This window comes from Microtus pennsylvanicus, chromosome 11 (assembly GCF_037038515.1).
Source record: "Microtus pennsylvanicus isolate mMicPen1 chromosome 11, mMicPen1.hap1, whole genome shotgun sequence".
Classification (NCBI taxonomy): Eukaryota; Metazoa; Chordata; class Mammalia; order Rodentia; family Cricetidae; genus Microtus; species Microtus pennsylvanicus.
The window spans coordinates 1,250,267-1,269,279 of NC_134589.1; the positions used below are offsets into that span (position 1 = coordinate 1,250,267).

At 52.2% G+C, this 19,013-nt stretch overlaps 2 protein-coding genes across 2 annotated transcripts; both read left to right on the plus strand.

Moving 5' to 3' along the window:
• Positions 1 to 12,783: 12,783 nt before the first annotated feature.
• LOC142831745 (carbonyl reductase [NADPH] 2) lies at positions 12,784 to 14,788 on the plus strand. Its single transcript, XM_075942127.1, has 8 exons — positions 12,784 to 12,883; positions 13,208 to 13,305; positions 13,409 to 13,563; positions 13,647 to 13,689; positions 13,785 to 13,884; positions 13,988 to 14,052; positions 14,284 to 14,401; positions 14,492 to 14,788. Exons 1-8 carry the CDS (start codon positions 12,832 to 12,834, stop codon positions 14,593 to 14,595), a joined length of 735 nt encoding a protein of 244 aa, XP_075798242.1. The 5' UTR covers positions 12,784 to 12,831; the 3' UTR covers positions 14,596 to 14,788.
• Positions 14,789 to 16,566: 1,778 nt separating this feature from the next.
• LOC142859612 (L-xylulose reductase) lies at positions 16,567 to 19,001 on the plus strand. Its single transcript, XM_075989801.1, has 8 exons — positions 16,567 to 16,711; positions 16,793 to 16,890; positions 17,386 to 17,540; positions 17,622 to 17,664; positions 18,194 to 18,293; positions 18,377 to 18,441; positions 18,530 to 18,647; positions 18,781 to 19,001. Exons 1-8 carry the CDS (start codon positions 16,660 to 16,662, stop codon positions 18,882 to 18,884), a joined length of 735 nt encoding a protein of 244 aa, XP_075845916.1. The 5' UTR covers positions 16,567 to 16,659; the 3' UTR covers positions 18,885 to 19,001.
• Positions 19,002 to 19,013: the final 12 nt, after the last annotated feature.

Genomic DNA, 19,013 nt, shown 5'->3' on the forward strand with positions numbered 1-19,013 from the left:
AACCTGGCCCTGTAAACTGCGTGGTGCCCCGTGAAGATCTAAGTCAGTGAGAAGCACACACAGTAAACTGCGTGGTGCCCCGTGAAGATCCATAACCTGGCCCTGTAAACTGCGTGGTGCCCCGTGAAGATCCATAACCTGGCCCTGGTAGACAGGATCTTGTTCAGGGGAATGGGTTTTGCAGGTGAAGCTGAGAAAAGAGCTGATTTCTAAACCCAGGTCAGTTCTCCAGGGTCCTGTGACAAAGCCAGGCTCCAGCAGGGCATCCCCCTCCTGGCTTCCCTCAAAGATGCCTACAGCTTATATGCCAGGGTGACAGCTCCTGGAAGCCCCTTGTGGGTCTGCCTCCTGCAGTACGTCATACCTAGGACAAGCTGGATACTGGCTGGGACCTCTGTGAGCTGCACTGTGGTCCTAGGAGAACAGGTGGGTCAGTGGATTTCCAACACACACTTTTTTTTTCTTCCCGAGACAGGATTTCTCTGTAGCTTTGGAGCCTGTCCTGGAACTAGCTCTTGTAGACCAGGCTGGCCTTGAACTCACAGAGATCTGCCTGCCTCTGCCTCCCAAGTGCAGGTTCACAGCAATGGTCAGTACTGTAAACAATCCCCTCCCAGACAACACACACGTACACACACAGGAGAAGCCCAAGTCTGTTTCCTGACCCCTCGAATGCAGGCCGTGGGACGGCAAAGGCCAACTGGAAGAGGCTGGGCGTGGCTCTGCTCTTCCTCTGCTGAAGCAGCTTAGGTTAGGGCCACCATTGGGGACGATGTGTGTCCCAGATCAGCTGGGGCTCTACAGCAAGATGCTGTCTTAACCCCCAACCCAAAGCAAAAGGGCTGTGCCGTTCTGTACTGTGCTGTGCAGCCCATAAAGACTTCCCATGCTTCTGACCGTCTGTCTGCCACCAACATGCGCAGATTAGTGCCTCCAGCTCAGCCACATGACTTCCCCCTTTAGATATTCAGGAGACAGGGAGATGGATTTTTGCGAATGATGGAATTATCAAAAATAACGACAGAAGTAGTCTCGACGGTACAACCCACCTGCTATTCAGCTGTCGCCCTGCTTGGAAGCTCTTCCCTCTGAGCCTGGTAGGAAGAAGGATTATCTTTATTGTTCTTAAGCCTGCACTTCCTTGGCAGCCGTGTTGAGTGCCTAGTCCTGTGCCACAGTTTAGGAACCTGAAAGCCCATTGTTCTACAGGATAGCATGCAGGGTTGATGCCACACTGAGGTCATGCTCCCTGGACTGGCAGGTGGGACGTAACAGCTCTCTGCACTTCCCTATTCAGACATGATCCCCCCCCCCCAAAGTCAGGCGGTGGTGGCGCACACCTTTAATCCCAGCACTCAGGAGGCAGAGGCAGGTGATCTCTGTGAGTTCGAGGGCAGTCTGGTCTACAAGAGCTAGTTCCAGGACAGCTAGGCCTGTTACACAGAGAAACCCTGTCTTGGAAAAACAAAACAAAACAAAACCAACAATAGAAAAGATGCATTTTCCAAGGTCGGTGAGATGGTGTTGTGACAGCCTTCTGGAGTTGTTCAGCTGTGCCCCCTTGTGAAAGGATCATCCAGGCTGGGCTTGTAGACTATTTTCAGCTCCTCACGGAGGGGTGGGGAGAGTCAGAGACCCTCAACCTGAGGTTAACATTCACTTGTAAACCCATGCATCCAAGGACAGAGAACTTCCTGGCATGCTGGGGGCTGGTGTTCACGTAAGATAACAAGTTACCAGGCAGTGCAAGCTTTTAATCCCAACACTCGGGAGGCAGAGGCAGGCGGATCTCTGTGAGCTTGAAGCCAGCCTGGTCTACAGAGCACAGTTCTAGGAGAGGTTCTTGTCTTGGAAAACAAAACAACAACAATGATAGCAAGTTACAGGCTTTCACTTCAGTAAACAAGGTTGATTGCCCCACTGTGTTTGGTCACACATAGGCGGGAGGCGGGTAGGCAGGAGGCGGGTAGGCAGGAAGTACATCAGGACCTGTGCTTGTCTCTGATTGGACAAGGCAGAAAGTACTTAGCCTTGTAGATTTGGCCTTTATAGGAATCCCAGGTATGGACCTGATCAGTTTCCCTCTTCCTGAGTAGCCTTAAATAAGGCCTTCTCCATGATGGTCTTTCTCCTCTTCATTTCAGGCTTAACATGTGTATACAATTCTGCCTCAATTTTATGCGGCGTAGGGCAGGGGTAGAGGATGTAGGCCAAGGGAGGCTTGTGGGGTGGGGCTCTATCTGTGAGGCTACAGGGACGCCCTCATTCCTCCTGGGTAAGGACTCCTCATACAGCCTGATGCTGGAGAAGCAACACTCTCCTAGAAGTAACTTCTCACCTGTGCTCTGGGAGGAAGCCCAATATACTCAGGGGTTCCCGGGGGTGAACTTTGGTGGATTCTGCCTCAGTTTGTCCTCAGGACCTTAGGAAGAGAGGCTGACCTTGTTATGTCTCTCCCAGTCAAGGGATTCAAGCAGGAGATGGCTTAGCAGGTAAGGGCTCTTGCAGGCAAGCCTGACAATTGGATATAGATCCCCAGAACCCCAGGGTAGGAGGAGGGAATCGATACACACACATGTTGTCTTTGACATCCGTGTCAGTACAGTGTCATATGTGTGTGACTGCATGACCATGCACACACAACAAATAGGTAATAAACGTAAAAAAAAATTTAAAAAGGAGAGCAATTGAGAGAGACACTCAGTATTGAACTCCGGTGTCCACATGCACACACACACACTGGCACCTGCCCACACATACACACACGCACACACATACACACACACACATGCATACATACACACACACACACACAAAGTGTGGAAGAGAGAAAAGGCAGAATTAGGCCAAGAAGCAGGGAGACTACAGAGGTGGGCCACCAAGAAGCTCCAAGGGGGCCCTAACTGTGACCTGTGCCACTGAGTTCCTTACTGGACAGAACTGAGGGCTCTGTGGTGGGGACACCCACATCAGCTTCAAGATTCTGAAATGTTGAGCCCCAGCAGTGATTCAAATCCTGAGTGCAACCACACACACCTGTAATCCCAGTGTTTGAAAGGGAAGGACAGGAAGCTGAGCGGTGGTGGCGCACGCCTTTAATCCCAGCACTCGGGAGGCAGAGGCAGGCAGATCTCTGTGAGTTTGAGGCCAGCCTGGCCTACGAGAGCGAGTTCCAGGACAGGCTCCAAAGCTACAGAGAAACCCTGCCTCGAAAAACCAAAAAAGAAAAGGAGAGACAGGAAGATCAGTGAGGCTGACCAGCTGGTCTAGCGGGATTGACAAGCTCCAAGTTCAGTGAGAGCCCTTGTCTCAAAATAAGATAGACAGTGTCTTAGGGTTTGATTGCTGTGAAGAGACACCATGACCCTGATAACGCTAATAAAAGAAAAACATTTAACTGCGGTGGATGACGGTATAAGAGGATTAGTCCATTATTAGCATGGTAAGACATGCTGGCATGCAGGCAGACATGGTGTTAGAGGAGTTGAGAGTTCTTACATCTTCACTCACAGGGAACAGGAAGTGGTTTGAGACACTGGGCATGGCTTAAGCATATGAGGCCTCAAAGCCTGCCTCCACAGTGACACACTTCCTCCAACAAGGCCACACCTCCTGATAGTGTCACTCCCTTTGGGGGCCATTTTCTTTCAAACCACCACAAAAGGCTATACATATTCGTGTGGGGAGGCACATATGAAGGTGAATACACTTCTAAACATGCTGAGTTTAAGGTCATCCATTCTGTGTCCAAAAAGGAAAGATGGGTGTGTTCCATTCAGTATTATAATGAGCCAAGTTTACCTAGGACTAAAATGAGTGTCCCAGGGGTACACGGCTCACCCCTGAAACATGGGGAAATATGGTTAGTCTGAGCTGACATCACGCTAGAGTGAAACAGGTCTGGGTTCTGTAGATGGAAGTTTCTGTCCCACACAGACCTGCAGTTGTTCAGTCCCAAAGAAATACATAGAGACTTATGTTAATTATAAACTGTTTGGCCTATTAGCTCAGGCTTATTATTAACTAGCTCTTACATGATATGGGATTCTCCTCTGTATGCTGGTGAATATGCTTTATTACCATTGGTTAATAAAGAATCTGCTTTGGCCTATAGCAGGGCAGAATAGAGCTAGGCGGGAAAACTAAACTGATTACAGGGAGAAAGAAGGCAGAGTCAGGCAGACGCCATGTAGCTTCCGAAGGAGAAAGATGCTGGAAACTTACCAGTAGGCCTCAGCCTTGTAGTATTACATAGATTAATAGAAATGGGCTAATTTAAGATGTAATAGCTAGCTAAGAATACACCTAAGTCATTGGCCAAACTGTGTTGCAATTAATACAGTTTCTGTGTGATTATTCGGGTCATGGAGGCCAGAAAACAAGCAGTCTCCATTTACACTTACAAGTTAAATTAAGCCATAATTCTTGTCTATGTTTAGCCATGTGGTTTGGTACCTTTTCTCAGTAAGGCGTTCTCATCTTGCTTCCTCTGCTGGTGACTGACTCTGCCTTTCCTCGTCCTGAATTCTGCTAGTCTGGTTGTCCCGCCTATACTTCCTGCCTGGCTACTGGCCAATCAGCGCTTCATTAAACCAATACTAGTGACAAATCTTAGCAGGGTACAAGAGCATTCTCCCACAGCAGGGGTCACAGTCATGATTGTGCTGACTAAGGCTCCCACAGCAGGGGTCACAGTCATGATTGTGCTGACTAAGGCTCCCACAGCAGGGGTCACAGTCATGATTGTGCTGATTAAGGCTCCCACAGCAGGGGTCACAGTCATGATTGTGCTGACTAAGGCTCCCAAGGGTGCCCTGCATGGATCCCATGCTAAGTACTTACGATGGAAATAAGATATCACTGAGTTTATACAGAATTCTTGGTTGACCTAGATCTCACAGAATAGATGTCATGAAGGAAACTGTAAGAGGCGAGTTGCCACGGAGAGAGAAGGGGGAGGTCCATATACAAAGTGTCTGTACCTCTTATACTCCCCTCAGGCATAACGGGATAAAGGACATATAAACATTGCAAAGTGGTCCGGGTTTGCCCATGTTGTTCACTTTGACCACTGTGGAGACAGGCTGCACAATCGTCTATTAGAAACTTACTGATGGATTTATGCTATCAGATCCTCAGAATATTTCTCCTAGAAGATGAAGCTGTTTGTCATTTGTGGAACTACTGTATTCTGGTTGGCTCTTGTCAACTTGTCACAAACCTACATATATCTGGGAAGATGGATTTTTTTTTTTAAAAAAGGCTTTTTAATGTGTATTTGCCTGCCTGTATGTCTGTGTACTACACATGTGCCTGGTACCCATGAAAGGCAGATGAGGGCATCGGATGCCCTGGAACAGTTGTGATCCACGTGGGTGCTGGGAACTAAACCCAGGTCTTCTACAAGAACAGCCAGTGCTCTTAACTGCTGAGCCATCCCTTTGGTGCCTAAAGAAATCTTAATTGAGAAAATTCCTTCATCAGATTGGCCTGTAGGCAAACCATTAGGAGGTTGTTTTGTTTAATGATGAATGTGGGGGGGGGTCTAGTCCAAAGCGAGCAGCGCAGCATCCTCCCTGGGCAGGTTGCTGTAACTTTTCAAAAAATGCCAAGAGAGAGAAAGACGCCATGCGACATAGATCACGTGGAGGGGTTTTGATTAGGGGAAAAAGTGGAGGGGGGAGACCGGCCTCTGGGGACAGGAGCAACAGAAGAGAAGGAAGAGGTGTGTGTGGGGGGGAGAGAGGCAGAGAAGCAGAAAGAAAGAGAAAGAGAAGGAAGACCCACCTTTTAAAATGGAGCATAGCAAACATGAACACGAGGTGCTCTTAGGGGCTGCAGCTGAGGACGTGTCCTGTCAGGACCCCAAGGGCAGGCCAGTAAGATGCCTGAATGCTAACACTCCTTTTATTCTATAAAACATGAGGAGTTACAAGAGGTGGGTGAGGCAGGGATGAGGATGCTGTGCTCTCAAGACTACTTCCTGCTGACCTGCGGGGGCTGTTGTTCATCTTTGGGGGACCTGAGAAAGATGGGGTGCTGGCCACGTCCTGGAGTATCTGGCTGTTTCACGTCACTGTCCAGGCTCTCTGGAGCCATCAGGCGCTGCCTGGACTTGGCAAAAATGCTGTTTGAGGAGGATCGAAGTCGACTCCCTAGGGCTTAGAGCACCTGATCATTTCCCATCGCTACAGCATCACCCGGACGTGTTTGATGGTCCTATGCTGCCAGCTCTGTGGTCACCAGCTCTGGGGCCGCCAGCTCTGGGGACGCCAGCTCTGGGGACGCCAGCTCTGGGGCCCTGCAACAATAGCTGGTTAGGAATGGTCAGGGGGTCTCCAAAAACATCCCAACGGGAGCAAAGAGGTATAAACCATGGCACCGCTCTTATGAGTGAGGTGGAGAAGACCCAAGGGGCTGCAATTCCTAGCGTCCCAGGAATTTAGAGAGGGTCGATTTCAAGATGGCACAGGCTGCTTTGTGTTTCCTCAAATTTACAGGGCAGGGGACCAAGGGCTCTGAGCCTGAGAGAGACACAGTCACCTAGTACCAGGACTTTGAGAAAAGCCAGAAAGCCGGGAGAGGACTATGCTCGAGAAAGGAAGCCTCACTTCGGGGAGCCCCGCCAGAGACCCAATTACCAGCATTGACTGGAAGGCGAAGCCGCCAGTGAACGAAGATTTGTTGCAGGTGGAAGAGAGTTCATTTGTTGAGGGTGGAGCAGCTGGGTAGGGTCCCAGCCTGAAGTGATTACCTTTGGGTGACTTTGCCACTGAGCAAACATGCTGCATGCAAACAGTTAGTGTACGAGGTTTACTGGGGGAGAGGGGAGGGGGAAGGCTGAAAGGGTGATGATACCCTCCTCCCATCATCTCTCAGGATCGCTGGCAGAATGTCGCAAAGATCCTGTAAAGTATCCGGACATAGAGTGCTGGAAAACAGATTTTTGGTTGGCTTATTCCCCCATGAGCGAGGCAGAACGAGATCCAGTGGCCTTTATCAAGCGAGGATAAGGCACAAGCCGCCCTGGAGAATTGTCACTCAAGGAGTGGGGGCCGTGGGACAAAGCCCGAAGGACCCAGGGTACAAGAAAAACACAGGCCACCCAGTGAGTCATCACACAAAGGGTGGGGGCAGAGGGTTCTGAGCCTGAGAGAGCGAGAGAGCCGCGGTTGCCTGGTGCCAGGACTTAAGGAGGCCAAAAGGCACTCGTGGGAAATAGCCAGAGATGGGGAAGGGGGCTCACCAGGTGTTTCGGTGTTAGACAGAGGGGCCCAGCAATCCAGTAGTTGGAGAAGTGAGGTTGTGGACCGGATTCCAGGGTTCTGGCATGCCTCAAACTGCCGGCAGGCAGGAGGAAGCGCCAGGAGATCCTTTCCCAGTCAGGGAAACAATGTTATAATTTTTAAAAGAGCGCTGTGTGAGAGAAAGACACCACATGACATAGTTCACGTGGAGGGGTTTTTATTAGGAGAGAGGGAACATAAAAACATGGAAGAGGAGAGGGGAGACTGACCTCTGGGGACAGGAGCAGCAGGGGGGGGGGAGGTGGGCAGGGCCTTTTAAAAGGGAACATAGTGAATGTACACAGGAGGTACTCTTAGTGGCTGCAGCTGGGGATGTATCCTGTCAGAACGCCAAGGGCAGGTCAGTAAAGATGCCTGAACACTAACACAGATGGTCCTGGGTTGTATACACAAGGAAGCTGTGCTGGCACACACCTTTAATCTCAGCAGTTGTGAGGCAGAGGTAAGTGCGTCTTTGTGAGTTCTAGGCCAGCCTGGTCTATACAGTGAGTTCTAGGCCAGCCTGGTCTATACAGTGAGTTCTAGGCCAGCCTGGTCTATACAGTGAGTTCTAGGCCAGCCTGGTCTATACAGTGAGTTCTAGGCCAGCCTGGTCTATACAGTGAGTTCTAGGCCAGCCTGATCTATACAGTGAGTTCTAGGCCAGCCTGGTCTATACAGTGAGTTCTAGGCCAGCCTGGTCTATACAGTGAGTTCTAGGCCAGCCTGATCTATACAGTGAGTTCTAGGCCAGCCTGGTCTATACAGTGATTTCTAGGCCAGCCTGGTCTATACAGTGAGTTCCAGGCCAGCTATAGCTGCATAGAGGGACCCCTTTTCAAACAAACACAAGCAGATAAGCCAGTAAACAGTGTTCCTCCATGGCTTCTGCTTTGATTTCTCCAGTTCCTGCCCTGGCTTCCCTTTATGGTGGACTACAGCCAATGAGACAAACCCTGTCCTCCCCAGTTTGCTTTTGGTCATACTGTTCATCACAGCAATAGAAAGCTAAATAGAACAAGAGGGATTTTTGTCTCAGAAATCCTCAGGGCTGGGCTGGAGAGACGGCTCAGAGGTTAAGAGCACTGGCTGCTCTTCCAGAGGTCCTGAGTTCAATTCCCAGCAATCATATGGTGGCTCACAACCATCTGTAATGGAAATCTGGCGCCCTCTTCTGGCATGTGGGCATACATGCAGAGGCAGAATGTTGTGTACATAATAAATCTTAAAAAAAAAAAAAAAGGAATCCTCAGGGTTGCCCATTGGTCCCAATCCATACCTTTTCTTTCAGAATACAGTTTTTCCAAATAGAAGAATCCATACTGCTTGAGAATACAGGATGGTGGCCTTGAACTTTTATCAGAGACGCTATAATTACGGCCGTCTGCGGGCTGTGGTTATTAGGCAAGGATGTGTTCACACAGGCTCCACCTCTGTGCTGTCCCTGTCCACCATACTTACTGCCACAGCGAGCTCATTTTAAATAGTCTCTTCTTTTCCTTATTATAATGTGCCCAGTATATTGTTCAAAGTATAAAAAACAATCCACGACGCACGCCTTTAATCCCAGCACTCAGGAGGCAGAGGCAGGCCGATCTATGTGAGTTCCAGGCCAGCCAGGTCTACAGAGCGAGTTCCAGGACAGGCTCCAAGGTTTCTACAGAGAAACCCTGTCTCTCGAAAAACAAAATCCACAAACATATTCCAAGTGGCATTCTCCTGGGAGATCTGTAATGACATTCACTCCTCTTCCTTAAGTCCCAGTGAGAGAGTCCATTGGACTTACATGCAGAATACAGGTAAAGGGTTTCTGTCAGGAGCATGGGTAACTACACTGGAAAGGAGCCAACGCTGGAACGTTTGCACCTAACATGGACGATGCTTTCCCATAGCCTTCTAGAGGGAGTCCCCTTCCTCTAGTCCGGGGCAGCTTTTTTGAAGATGGCAGTGGCTTGGCACCACCAACACAGCCCAAATAAAGAGCTAAAATTTTGCCAGGCAGTGGTGGTGCATGCCTTGGTCTACAGAGTGAGTTCCAGGCATAGCTAGGGTTACACAGAAAAACTGTCTCAAAGAGCCAAAAATAAAAGAGAGAGAGAGAGAGAGAGAGAGAGAGAGAGAGAGAGAGAGAGAGAGAGAGACCAAAACTTCAGGGCAGTAGCTGGATGCTTTTTTTTTTAAGAGTCAGAGAGTAAATCATTGAGACTTTGTAGGCCTTCCTGTCTCTGCTATAATTTACCGACACTGCTGTTGGTGATGTGAAGACAGCTATGGTCATATAAAAAATGGGTATGGCTGTGTTACAGTAAAACTCAATTAATAAGCCAGGTGTGGTGGTGCACAGCTTTAATCCCAGCACTTGGGAAGCAGAGGCAGGAGGATCTCTGTGAGTTCTAGGCCAGCCTGGTCTACAGAGTGAGTTCCAGGACAGCTATAACTGTTACACAGAGAAACCCTGTCTCAAAAAACCAAAATCAATACAGGAACAACAAAGCAAATATAGGAGCATTATTTACAATCCCCGGTCTAGATAGCAAATAGATATCTACAAATGGTACGTTATGTGCTTACGAAAAGTTAATGATTGGTATTATAAAAAACATGCGCAATGCTATAAACATCGTAAGATACAGAATATGTGGTGTGAGCGTGGCTGCAAAGAGCACGGCAAGGTGGCAAAGCAGATACATCGAACGGCGAACTCCGGCTGCAGCGGGGCAGGGAGAGGACGTCTTTGCCCACCTTTCAGCCATTACTAGTATTTCATTTTAGTTTTAGTTTTTGGCTATTCGAGACAGGGTTTCTCTGTGTAATAGCTCTGGCTGTTCCGAAGAAACTCACTCTGTAAAACAGGCTGGTCTTGAACTCACAGAGATCTGCCTGCCTTGACTTCCAGACTGCTGGGGTGAAGGGCCTGTGCCACCACCCCCCATCTTACTTTTATAATAAAATGTTTTGAAAGAAAGAAAGGAAAAGAAGAAGAGGGGGAGGTGGCGGCAGCAGCCAGGCGAGGTGGTGCACACCTTTAATCCCCTTGCTGGGCTAATCTTTGAGTTCAAGGCCAGTTTGGTCTATCGAAGGGAGTTCCTGGGCAGCCAGGGCTACACTATCTCAGAAAACAAAACAAAGCAAAACAAAAGAATAAGTCAAAAGGCTTGGTGACCTTGCAGAACTTTAGCTGAAACAAAAAGAAAAAGAAGCAGGGCCAAGGAGATAACTCAGAGTACGGTAACGTGCTCACTCCACGAACGAGAGAGCCCTGACGCGGATCCCAAGAACCCACTCACATCTGTAACCCATCCCAGCTTGCTGTGCAAACAAGAGAGCCCTGATGCAGGCCCCAAGAACCCACTCACATCTGTAACCCCAGTTTCCCTACAGGAAAATGGAAAGCAGAGACAGGCAAATTCTTGGAAGCCCAAGGGTCATCGGGCCTGCCCTAGTCAGCGGTGAACATCACCTACAATCTGCCTTCTTTCTGAGGGTCACTCAGTCTTAGCGTGGAACCTGGCTACAGGAAGGGACAGGCAGCAGGTGGGGAGCCCGAGTGCCTCTGCTCCATGGGGCTGTCTCTTCGATGGTCTGTATACCTGACCTGCTTGGCACAGCTGGCTTACACCCTGCCATGGCTCTTCTGGAATGAAGTGTTCCTTCTATGAACCCTTTTATTCAAGATCAGGTAGGACTTGGCCTGGCCTTAGACAGCTTCCCACACGGAGAATTATGATGGGCATTTTCATTTGTTTGTTTTTGTTTTTTGAGATAAGGTTTCTCTGTGTAGCCGTGGCTAACCTGGAACTCTCTCTCTCTCTCTCTGGCCTCAACCTAAGATATATCTACCTGCCTCTGCCTCCTGAGTGCTGGGATTAAAGATGATCACCCCTGGTTAGGATGGACATTCAATCCTCTGATGGTTTCTCAAGAATTCCCCCAAGGGTTCACCCAACTGCTCTGAGAAAAGAAGGGGAGTCCCACCTCAGAGGGCAGAGGGGGCTCCAGTGTAATCACCATAGGCAGAGTCTCTGGGGACATGTGGAGGTCACCTGGGAGAGAAACAAGTAAAGGCGACAGACTTCAGGAGTGCTGGGGCAGGGTTAGGTGGGAAGATTCTTGCCACCTGCCCTAGCCCAGGAATCAGATTATTATCATTGTTCCTCAGACGCCTGCCCCTACCCCAGCAACCCAGAGTCAATCCAGGATGCTGCATTATCTCCTGAGCGCTGACAGTGTTGAGTGGCTAGACCCTACCATGTCATGTCCATGGGGACAGCTGTCCGGGTCCTACCATGTCATGTCCATGGGGACAGCTGTCCCGGCCCTACCATGCCATGTCCACGGGGACAGCTGTCCCGGTCCTACCATGTCATGTCCACGGGGACAGCTGTCCGGGTCCTACCATGTCATGTCCACGGGGACAGCTGTCCGGGTCCTACCATGCCATGTCCACGGGGACAGCTGTCCGGGTCCTACCATGCCATGTCCACGGGGACAGCTGTCCGGGTCCTACCATGTCATGTCCACGGGGACAGCTGTCCCGGTCCTACCATGCCATGTCCACGGGGACAGCTGTCCGGTCCTACCATGTCATGTCCAGGGGAACAGATGTCCCGGTCCTACCATGCCATGTCCACGGGGACAGCTGTCCGGTCCTACCATGTCATGTCCAGGGGAACAGATGTCCCGGTCCTACCATGCCATGTCCACGGGGACAGCTGTCCCGGTCCTACCATGCCATGTCCACGGGGACAGCGGTCCCGGTCCTACCATGCCATGTCCACGGGGACAGCTGTCCCAGCCCTACCATGTCATGTCCACGGGGACAGCTGTCCGGGTCCTACCATGCCATGTCCACGGGGACAGCTGTCCCGGTCCTACCATGCCATGTCCACGGGGACAGCGGTCCCGGTCCTACCATGTCATGTCCACGGGGACAGCTGTCCGGTCCTACCATGCCATGTCCACGGGGACAGCTGTCCCAGCCCTACCATGCCATGTCCATGGGGACAGCTGTCCCGGCCCTACCATGCCATGTCCACGGGGACAGCAGTCCCGGTCCTTCAGTCAGGCTGAAGCACCCACAATCGACTGGAAGTCCAGCTCCTCTTCCCTTAAAACTGTGGCCAGCCAATGCCTCTGTCCAAAGAAAGCAAATTAGGAAACCAAAATCTCTCTCCTCCTGGAGCAGGAATGCAGCCCAGCGTTAAACAGTCTGCCTAGCGTGCCACGAGGGTCAAGACGAAGTCAGACCAAAGGAAACGCGAATGTCATGCCCAGGCCTCCGATGTTTCTGTTACACGGCTCTGTGAGTGCCTCTCATGGGCATGCATGTGCGTATGTGTGTGTGTGTGTGAAGTTTCTCATTTCCTCTTCAAGCCCTACCAAGCAGCCAGCTGGCGTATTTGGAGTGAGGCATCCTACCTGGGGAGGAATGAGTCATGCCACTCTGGCTAGGCCAGCGACTCCTAGCTCCACCTCTGCCCCGCCTGCCAGCCCAGCCTTAAATAAGGGAGCCCATCTCTTGCTGCAGGACACGGGTGTCAGCAGCATGCAGCTCAATTTCAGTGGTTTGAGGGCCCTGGTGACAGGGGCAGGGAAGGGTGAGTGGGAGCGGGTTGGGAAGGGTAAGGGGGCCGCCTCAACGCAGAATAGGGGCCCAAGGTGATCCTGTCGCAGTCGGCCCTCCAGAATCTGACTGACCCGTTTATGTCACCTGGCTGGAGACCCACCGAGACAGAGTGACAATACCCGTGATGGCTGCAGGATCCTAGATCCAGACTGGGCAGATATGCACCAGACGCAGCCTCCACCAGACTTTATCAGGGACCAGCTGGCCTCTGGGGTCTTTACTTTCACCTGTGAGCCCGACCCTGGCCGTGACCAGGCCTAACGGGCCTTTATCCCACCATAATCCCTCTTTCCAGGGATTGGACGGGACACCGTGAAGGCCCTGCACGCCTCGGGAGCCAAAGTGGTGGCCGTGACACGCACCAGTGCAGACCTGGTCAGCCTCGCCAAAGAGGTGAGCATACAGCCCTGCCTGGCCTGGGCCTGCTCCCCACCCTCAGGGATACATCAGAAGCTGACAGGGACAATGCCTCAGTCACCAACTATGTCTCCCACAGTGTCCGGGCATAGAGCCCGTGTGTGTGGACCTGGGTGACTGGGAGGCCACGGAGAAGGCGCTGGGCAGTATTGGCCCTGTGGACCTGCTGGTGAACAATGCAGCCGTGGCTCTGATGCAGCCTTTCCTGGAGGTTACCAAGGAGGTCTTTGACAGGTGGGCACTTGGGAGGCATGGGCAGGCTGGGGAGGGTTGCGGAAGTTGGGTGGTGCGGGAAGACATTGTTCCTCTCCTGCCAGGTCCTTCAAGGTGAATGTGCGCTCTGTGTTGCAGGTGTCCCAGGTGAGATGGTAGGAGTTCTGTGACCCGGGGATGAGCATCTGGGGAGGGTGGGGCAGGGCAAGGCAGGGTGAGCTACCCCCAACCTTTTCTTCCAGATTGTAGCCAGGGACATGATTAACCGTGGAGTGCCAGGGTCCATTGTCAACGTCTCCAGCATGGTGGCCTATGTCACCTATCCTAATTTGACCACCTACAGTAAGTGTACCCTCCAAAAATTACAGGAGTCTCTAGGTTTTTGGTGGGCATCACAGAAAGAGTGATTAAAGGGTTCTTAGCTCTCCCTGCCCACCCCTGACAGGTTCCACCAAGGGAGCAATGACCATGCTGACCAAAGCCATGGCCATGGAGCTGGGGCCACACAAGGTGGGCACAGGAGCCTGGGTGTAGTCAGATGATGGGCACCTGGGGCAGGGCTGGGGGTTGAGGGTGAGGATGGGGTGGGGCTCGCAGCCTGCACACCGCTCTGAGCAGCAGGGTCAGTGCTCAGCTGCGCAGAGTGAAACACTCTCATCAGGCTTGTGCTGGGGCAAGTCCTGAGAGTGTGGGTAGGGCTAGCTCATTGGCTGTGCCACCAACTGTGGCTTCTGGCCCCAGATCCGGGTAAACTCTGTAAACCCCACTGTGGTGCTGACTGATATGGGCAAGAAAGTCTCTGAAAACCCTGATTATGCCAAGAAGTTCAAGGAGCGCCACCCGCTGAGGAAGTTCGCAGGTCAGCTGGGGGCGTGGGTGAGGGAATCAGGGTTGGCTCCCAGCAGGCAGGTGAGCAAGCAGAAGCCCTGACTGCTCTGTTCTCCTGCAGAGGTGGAGGACGTTGTCAACAGCATCCTCTTCCTGCTCAGCGACAGCAGCGCCTCGACCAGTGGCTCTGGCATCCTGGTGGACGCTGGGTACCTGGCCTCCTAGACTGCCCAGATGTGGTGCGCCTCAGAGTGGCCTCCCTGGCCCATCCTCCGGCCAAGGCTTCTACTTATCCCATGACCCGGTCCTTGACGCAGCTCCCAGCTTCCCGTCTTATCGTCCACACTCTGGACTTTGGGATCCTTGATATTCTTGTCCACTTTACTGGTCTCCTTTTCCTAAATAAATGGGCCGCTGTGTTCCCAAATCATTGCACAGGACTCTGCTGCAAGGCTGGGTGCCCAATCAGGTCCTGATACGGCCGTTTCGCCTCAAAGCCTACTATCTTTCAAAATCTATTGTGCTCTATGACCAGTGTGGCCAAGGGGTGGCTATTCTAAGAAGAAGGCATCTGTGTTGTTGTGCCCCTTCCCTTGGGACCCTCACCTTTCCATTACTGGGTCTGGTGACTCATGGTGTTCTGACCCCAACCCAGCAATCAGGGGAAGAGAGGGGAAAGCAGGGAAGGGGAGATGTCCTAAACCAAGTCACTCCTAAACCTGTGGACTCTGCAGAAGGAGAGGAGCCGTTGGAAGGGATTGGAATCTTTCCGTCTTCACTGGAACCCACTTCCCTGGCCTGGTCCATACACAAGAACATGGTAGCAAGGCTGTCCAAACGGAAGCTCTCACACAGTTAGCTAGCTGGTTTATCACCCTGGCCAGAACAAGCAGGCACTAGAGTCCTGCAACCCAGGGCTCGTCAGAGTAGCTTCAGAGGCCCTGGCAAATTCTCTGTGCTTGCTTGCTTTGGCATCTGGTAGGTTGTCGGGCTTGAAGTGGCCAACCGTTTGAACTGACACAGAGTCCAACTCAGAGCAAGGGGCAGAGCAAAGGGGGATGGGATCAAGGAAGACCTAAAAAGCGCAGGACACGGGTTCTGAGAGTACCTCTCTCCAGAGCAAGGCCTGAGCAGCTCCCTGGACCACAGAACAGTTAATGAGATTTGTGCATGTCCTGGAATACTGAAGCCACTAATGAGCTCTGGGCAGCTGGGTCTTGGGGTTGGGCAGGCTGGGTGCTGTCTCTCTCTTGGTTCCCAGCAGGTAAAGGGCAGAGTTCACAGAATGGCCTTACAGTGGTGGTGAGCAGGTAAAGATGGGGGAGGGGCTACATGGCTCTCTGGCCTCCCTCCGGATGTTTTTCTTTTCTTAAAAAAGAATACTATTATTTTATGTGTATGGGTTTGGCCTGCATGAACGTCTGTGCACCATGGGCACGCTCACAGAGGCCAGACGACGGCATGGGTTCCTCTGAAACAGAAGATTGTGAGCGACCATGCGGGTGCTGGGCATCACACTGGAGGCCTTTGCAAGAGCATCCAGTGATCTTAGCCACTGAGCTCCGCAGGTCAGGCCACACACGCCTCTCTCACTACTGGCCAGAGTAGGTCCTCAGAGCTCTAGTCTTCCTCACCATGACCCTAACAACAGAATATTTTCATAGGGAGACACAGTGCACACCTGGACATTCATTTATCTGTTACTGACTTGGAAAGCAATGCTTGTCTGGCCAGTTTTCATGTGCAAACCAATCCTATCTCTTCCTTTCCCGCCCACTTTTTAAAAAATATTTATTTTTTTTCCCCCCAAGACAGGGTTTCTCTGTAGCTTTGGAGCCTGTCCTAGAACTAGCTCTTGTAGACCAGGCTGGCCTCCCAAGTGCGACTCACTCCCAGGCCTGGGGAAAGAGCACATAAAACGTTTTTGGACGTGCCTCTCAGGTTCACGAAAATCCGTGAAACGCTTGGGGAAACTAGTATATCTGTTTCTCATGGAAATTTTCTTGGCAGTGAAAACCATGCTGACCAGAGTTCGCTAAGGCTAAGCGGATTCCAGGCTCTGTAGTTGGATCTGTCAGGGGCAGTTTGAGAAGCTATGTCCCGTGGTTCACACAGCCCCGCCTCGGTCACGCCCACTGCAGTTCAGCCAATCAGCACGACAGAGGGAGCTATTATTTGAATATCCTCGCCCTTTTCAGGGCGCAGCCCACGCGATTGGCTCTCCTCGCCCCGCCCTCGATTCCGGAACTCCAAGTTCATCTTTCTCCAGCTCGATCTGGCTGGGCCACCATGGACCTGGGACTTGCAGGTCGGCGGGCGCTGGTCACCGGCGCGGGCAAAGGTGAGGAGGCAGGAAAGAGGTGCTGGTGGGGTCCGGCTGGTTTGAAAAGGGGGTGCCCGCACTAATCCTCGCTCGCCTCAGGCATCGGGCGCAGCACTGTGCTGGCGTTGCAGGCGGCTGGTGCACATGTTGTGGCCGTGAGCCGGACACGAGCGGACCTTGACAGCCTGGTTAGCGAGGTAGGCTGTGTCCAGAGGTGAGGAGACGGTCTCCGAGTGAGACGCTGCGCCCCTTGACGCCCTTCACCCACACAGCGTGTTTCGCTGCAGGCCCGTCTTGCTCCCTGCGCCTGGCGCTGGGTGTTGTGGTGGGAGCCCTCTGCACTCTTAGATCCGAGACCTGCGCAAACGGTCGGGGGTCCATCTAGATATCCTGGCTCCCTGAGTTTGGAAGAAAATGCAATGTCCGTCGAGAGAGCAGTCCTAGGTCCAAGAATGCTGGGCGGAGAGGAAATGAAATGCATGCCCGGAGGCGTGGCTGTGTCTCTCAGCTCTAGGTTCCGCCTCCGAATTTGCTGCTGAGGCTGGAACCCCTGACCCTTCCAAAGGAAAGCTCCCTTCCAGGCCCAGCTCTCCCAGACTAGCTAGCTACCTTTCCCCGGGAAGAAAAGGCCAGCAGCACCACCTTCTTGGGACACAGTTGCTAACGGCTTTGCTTTGCCCCAATACACACAGTGTCCTGGCGTGGAGCCTGTGTGTGTAGACCTGGCAGACTGGGAGGCCACAGAAAGGGCCCTAAGCAATGTGGGACCGGTGGACCTGCTGGTGAACAACGCCGGCGTGGCTCTGCTGCAACCCTTCCTGGAGATCACTAAGGAGGCCTGTGACACGTAAGCCAACAGGGTTGTAGGGACCAATCCCATGCAGCAGCAGGAGTCCTGCCCCTGACCAGGCTGTTCACTCACTCCTAGGTCCTTCAACGTGAATCTTCGGGCTGTCATCCAGGTGTCTCAGGTGAGCTGCCCTACTTGACTGGAATGGGAACTCTGAAGTAGAAGGTTAGTTCTGGGTTTTTTTTTTTAATTTATTTATTATGTATACATATTCTGTCTGCGTGTATGCCTGCAGGCCAGAAGAGGGCACCAGACCTCATTACAGATGGTTGTGAGCCACCATGTGGTTGCTGGGAATTGAACTCAGGACCTTTGGAAGAGCAGGCAATGCTCTTAACCACTGAGCCATCTCTCCAGCCCCTAGTTCTGGGTTTTTGTTTTTGTTTTTTTTTTTTGGATTTTTCGAAGCAGGGTTTCTCCGTAGCTTTTTTTTGTTTTGTTTTGTTTTGTTGGTTTTTTTTTTTTTTTGTGGTTTTTCAAGACAGGGTTTTTCTGTGGTTTTGGAGCCTGTCCTGGAACTAGCTCTTGTAGACCAGGCTGGTCTCGAACTCACAGAGATCCGCCTGCCTCTGCCTCCCGAGTGCTGGGATTAAAGGCGTGCGCCACCACCGCCCGGCATTAGTTCTGTTTTATAACCCTCAAAATTTCAGATTGTGGCCAAGGGCATGATAGCTCGGGGAGTCCCAGGAGCCATCGTGAACGTCTCCAGCCAGGCCTCCCAGCGGGCGCTGACCAACCATAGTGTCTACTGTGAGTAACTCCAGCTGTGTCGGATTCCACACCCCCCCACTCCCGGGCCAGCTCTTGGCCTCTACAGCTATCCTCCCTCACAGGTTCCACCAAGGGTGCCCTGGACATGCTGACCAAGATGATGGCCCTGGAGCTTGGACCCCACAAGGTGCGCTAGCCCGGGGCAACTCCTCCAGTCGGTCCTTAAGCCCAGGGTACCCTCACACGTTGTTTATAACTCGCTGGCCTCTTCGCAGATCCGTGTGAACGCAGTCAATCCCACGGTAGTGATGACACCCATGGGCCGGACCAACTGGAGTGACCCCCACAAGGCCAAAGTTATGCTGGATCGCATCCCACTTGGCAAGTTTGCTGGTAAGCGAGGCTGGAGTCCAGACTGGAACCGTACCAGCAGGCCTAGGGCTTGCCTGGGCCTGGGGATCGGCTGGGGCTGCAGGATGAGGCAACCTTTCCTCCATCTTTGCTCTTGACCTCATCCTGCCTACAGAAGTGGAGGACGTGGTGGACACCATCCTCTTCCTGCTGAGCAACCGAAGTGGTATGACCACGGGTTGCGCTTTGCCGGTTGACGGCGGCTTCCTGGCCACCTGAGCCCCCCTCACCATTACTCCGCTCAGCCCTATGCTCAGAACACTGTGCCCTCCGCCCCACCAATAAACGTCTCTGTCCAGCCTGTGTGCTCAGGTAGGCAGAGATCTTCATGCCGTCTGTGATCCAAAG

Coding starts and splice junctions, on each gene's coding strand:
- LOC142859612 (XM_075989801.1), top strand. CDS start 16,660: ATGGACCTGGGACTTGCAGGTCGGCGGGCGCTGGTCACCGGCGCGGGC. Junction 16,712..16,792: donor GGTCACCGGCGCGGGCAAAG/GTGAGGAGGCAG, acceptor CGCTCGCCTCAG/GCATCGGGCGCAGCACTGTG. Junction 18,294..18,376: donor GACCAACCATAGTGTCTACT/GTGAGTAACTCC, acceptor CCTCCCTCACAG/GTTCCACCAAGGGTGCCCTG.
- LOC142831745 (XM_075942127.1), top strand. CDS start 12,832: ATGCAGCTCAATTTCAGTGGTTTGAGGGCCCTGGTGACAGGGGCAGGG. Junction 12,884..13,207: donor GGTGACAGGGGCAGGGAAGG/GTGAGTGGGAGC, acceptor CCCTCTTTCCAG/GGATTGGACGGGACACCGTG. Junction 13,690..13,784: donor CTGTGTTGCAGGTGTCCCAG/GTGAGATGGTAG, acceptor CTTTTCTTCCAG/ATTGTAGCCAGGGACATGAT.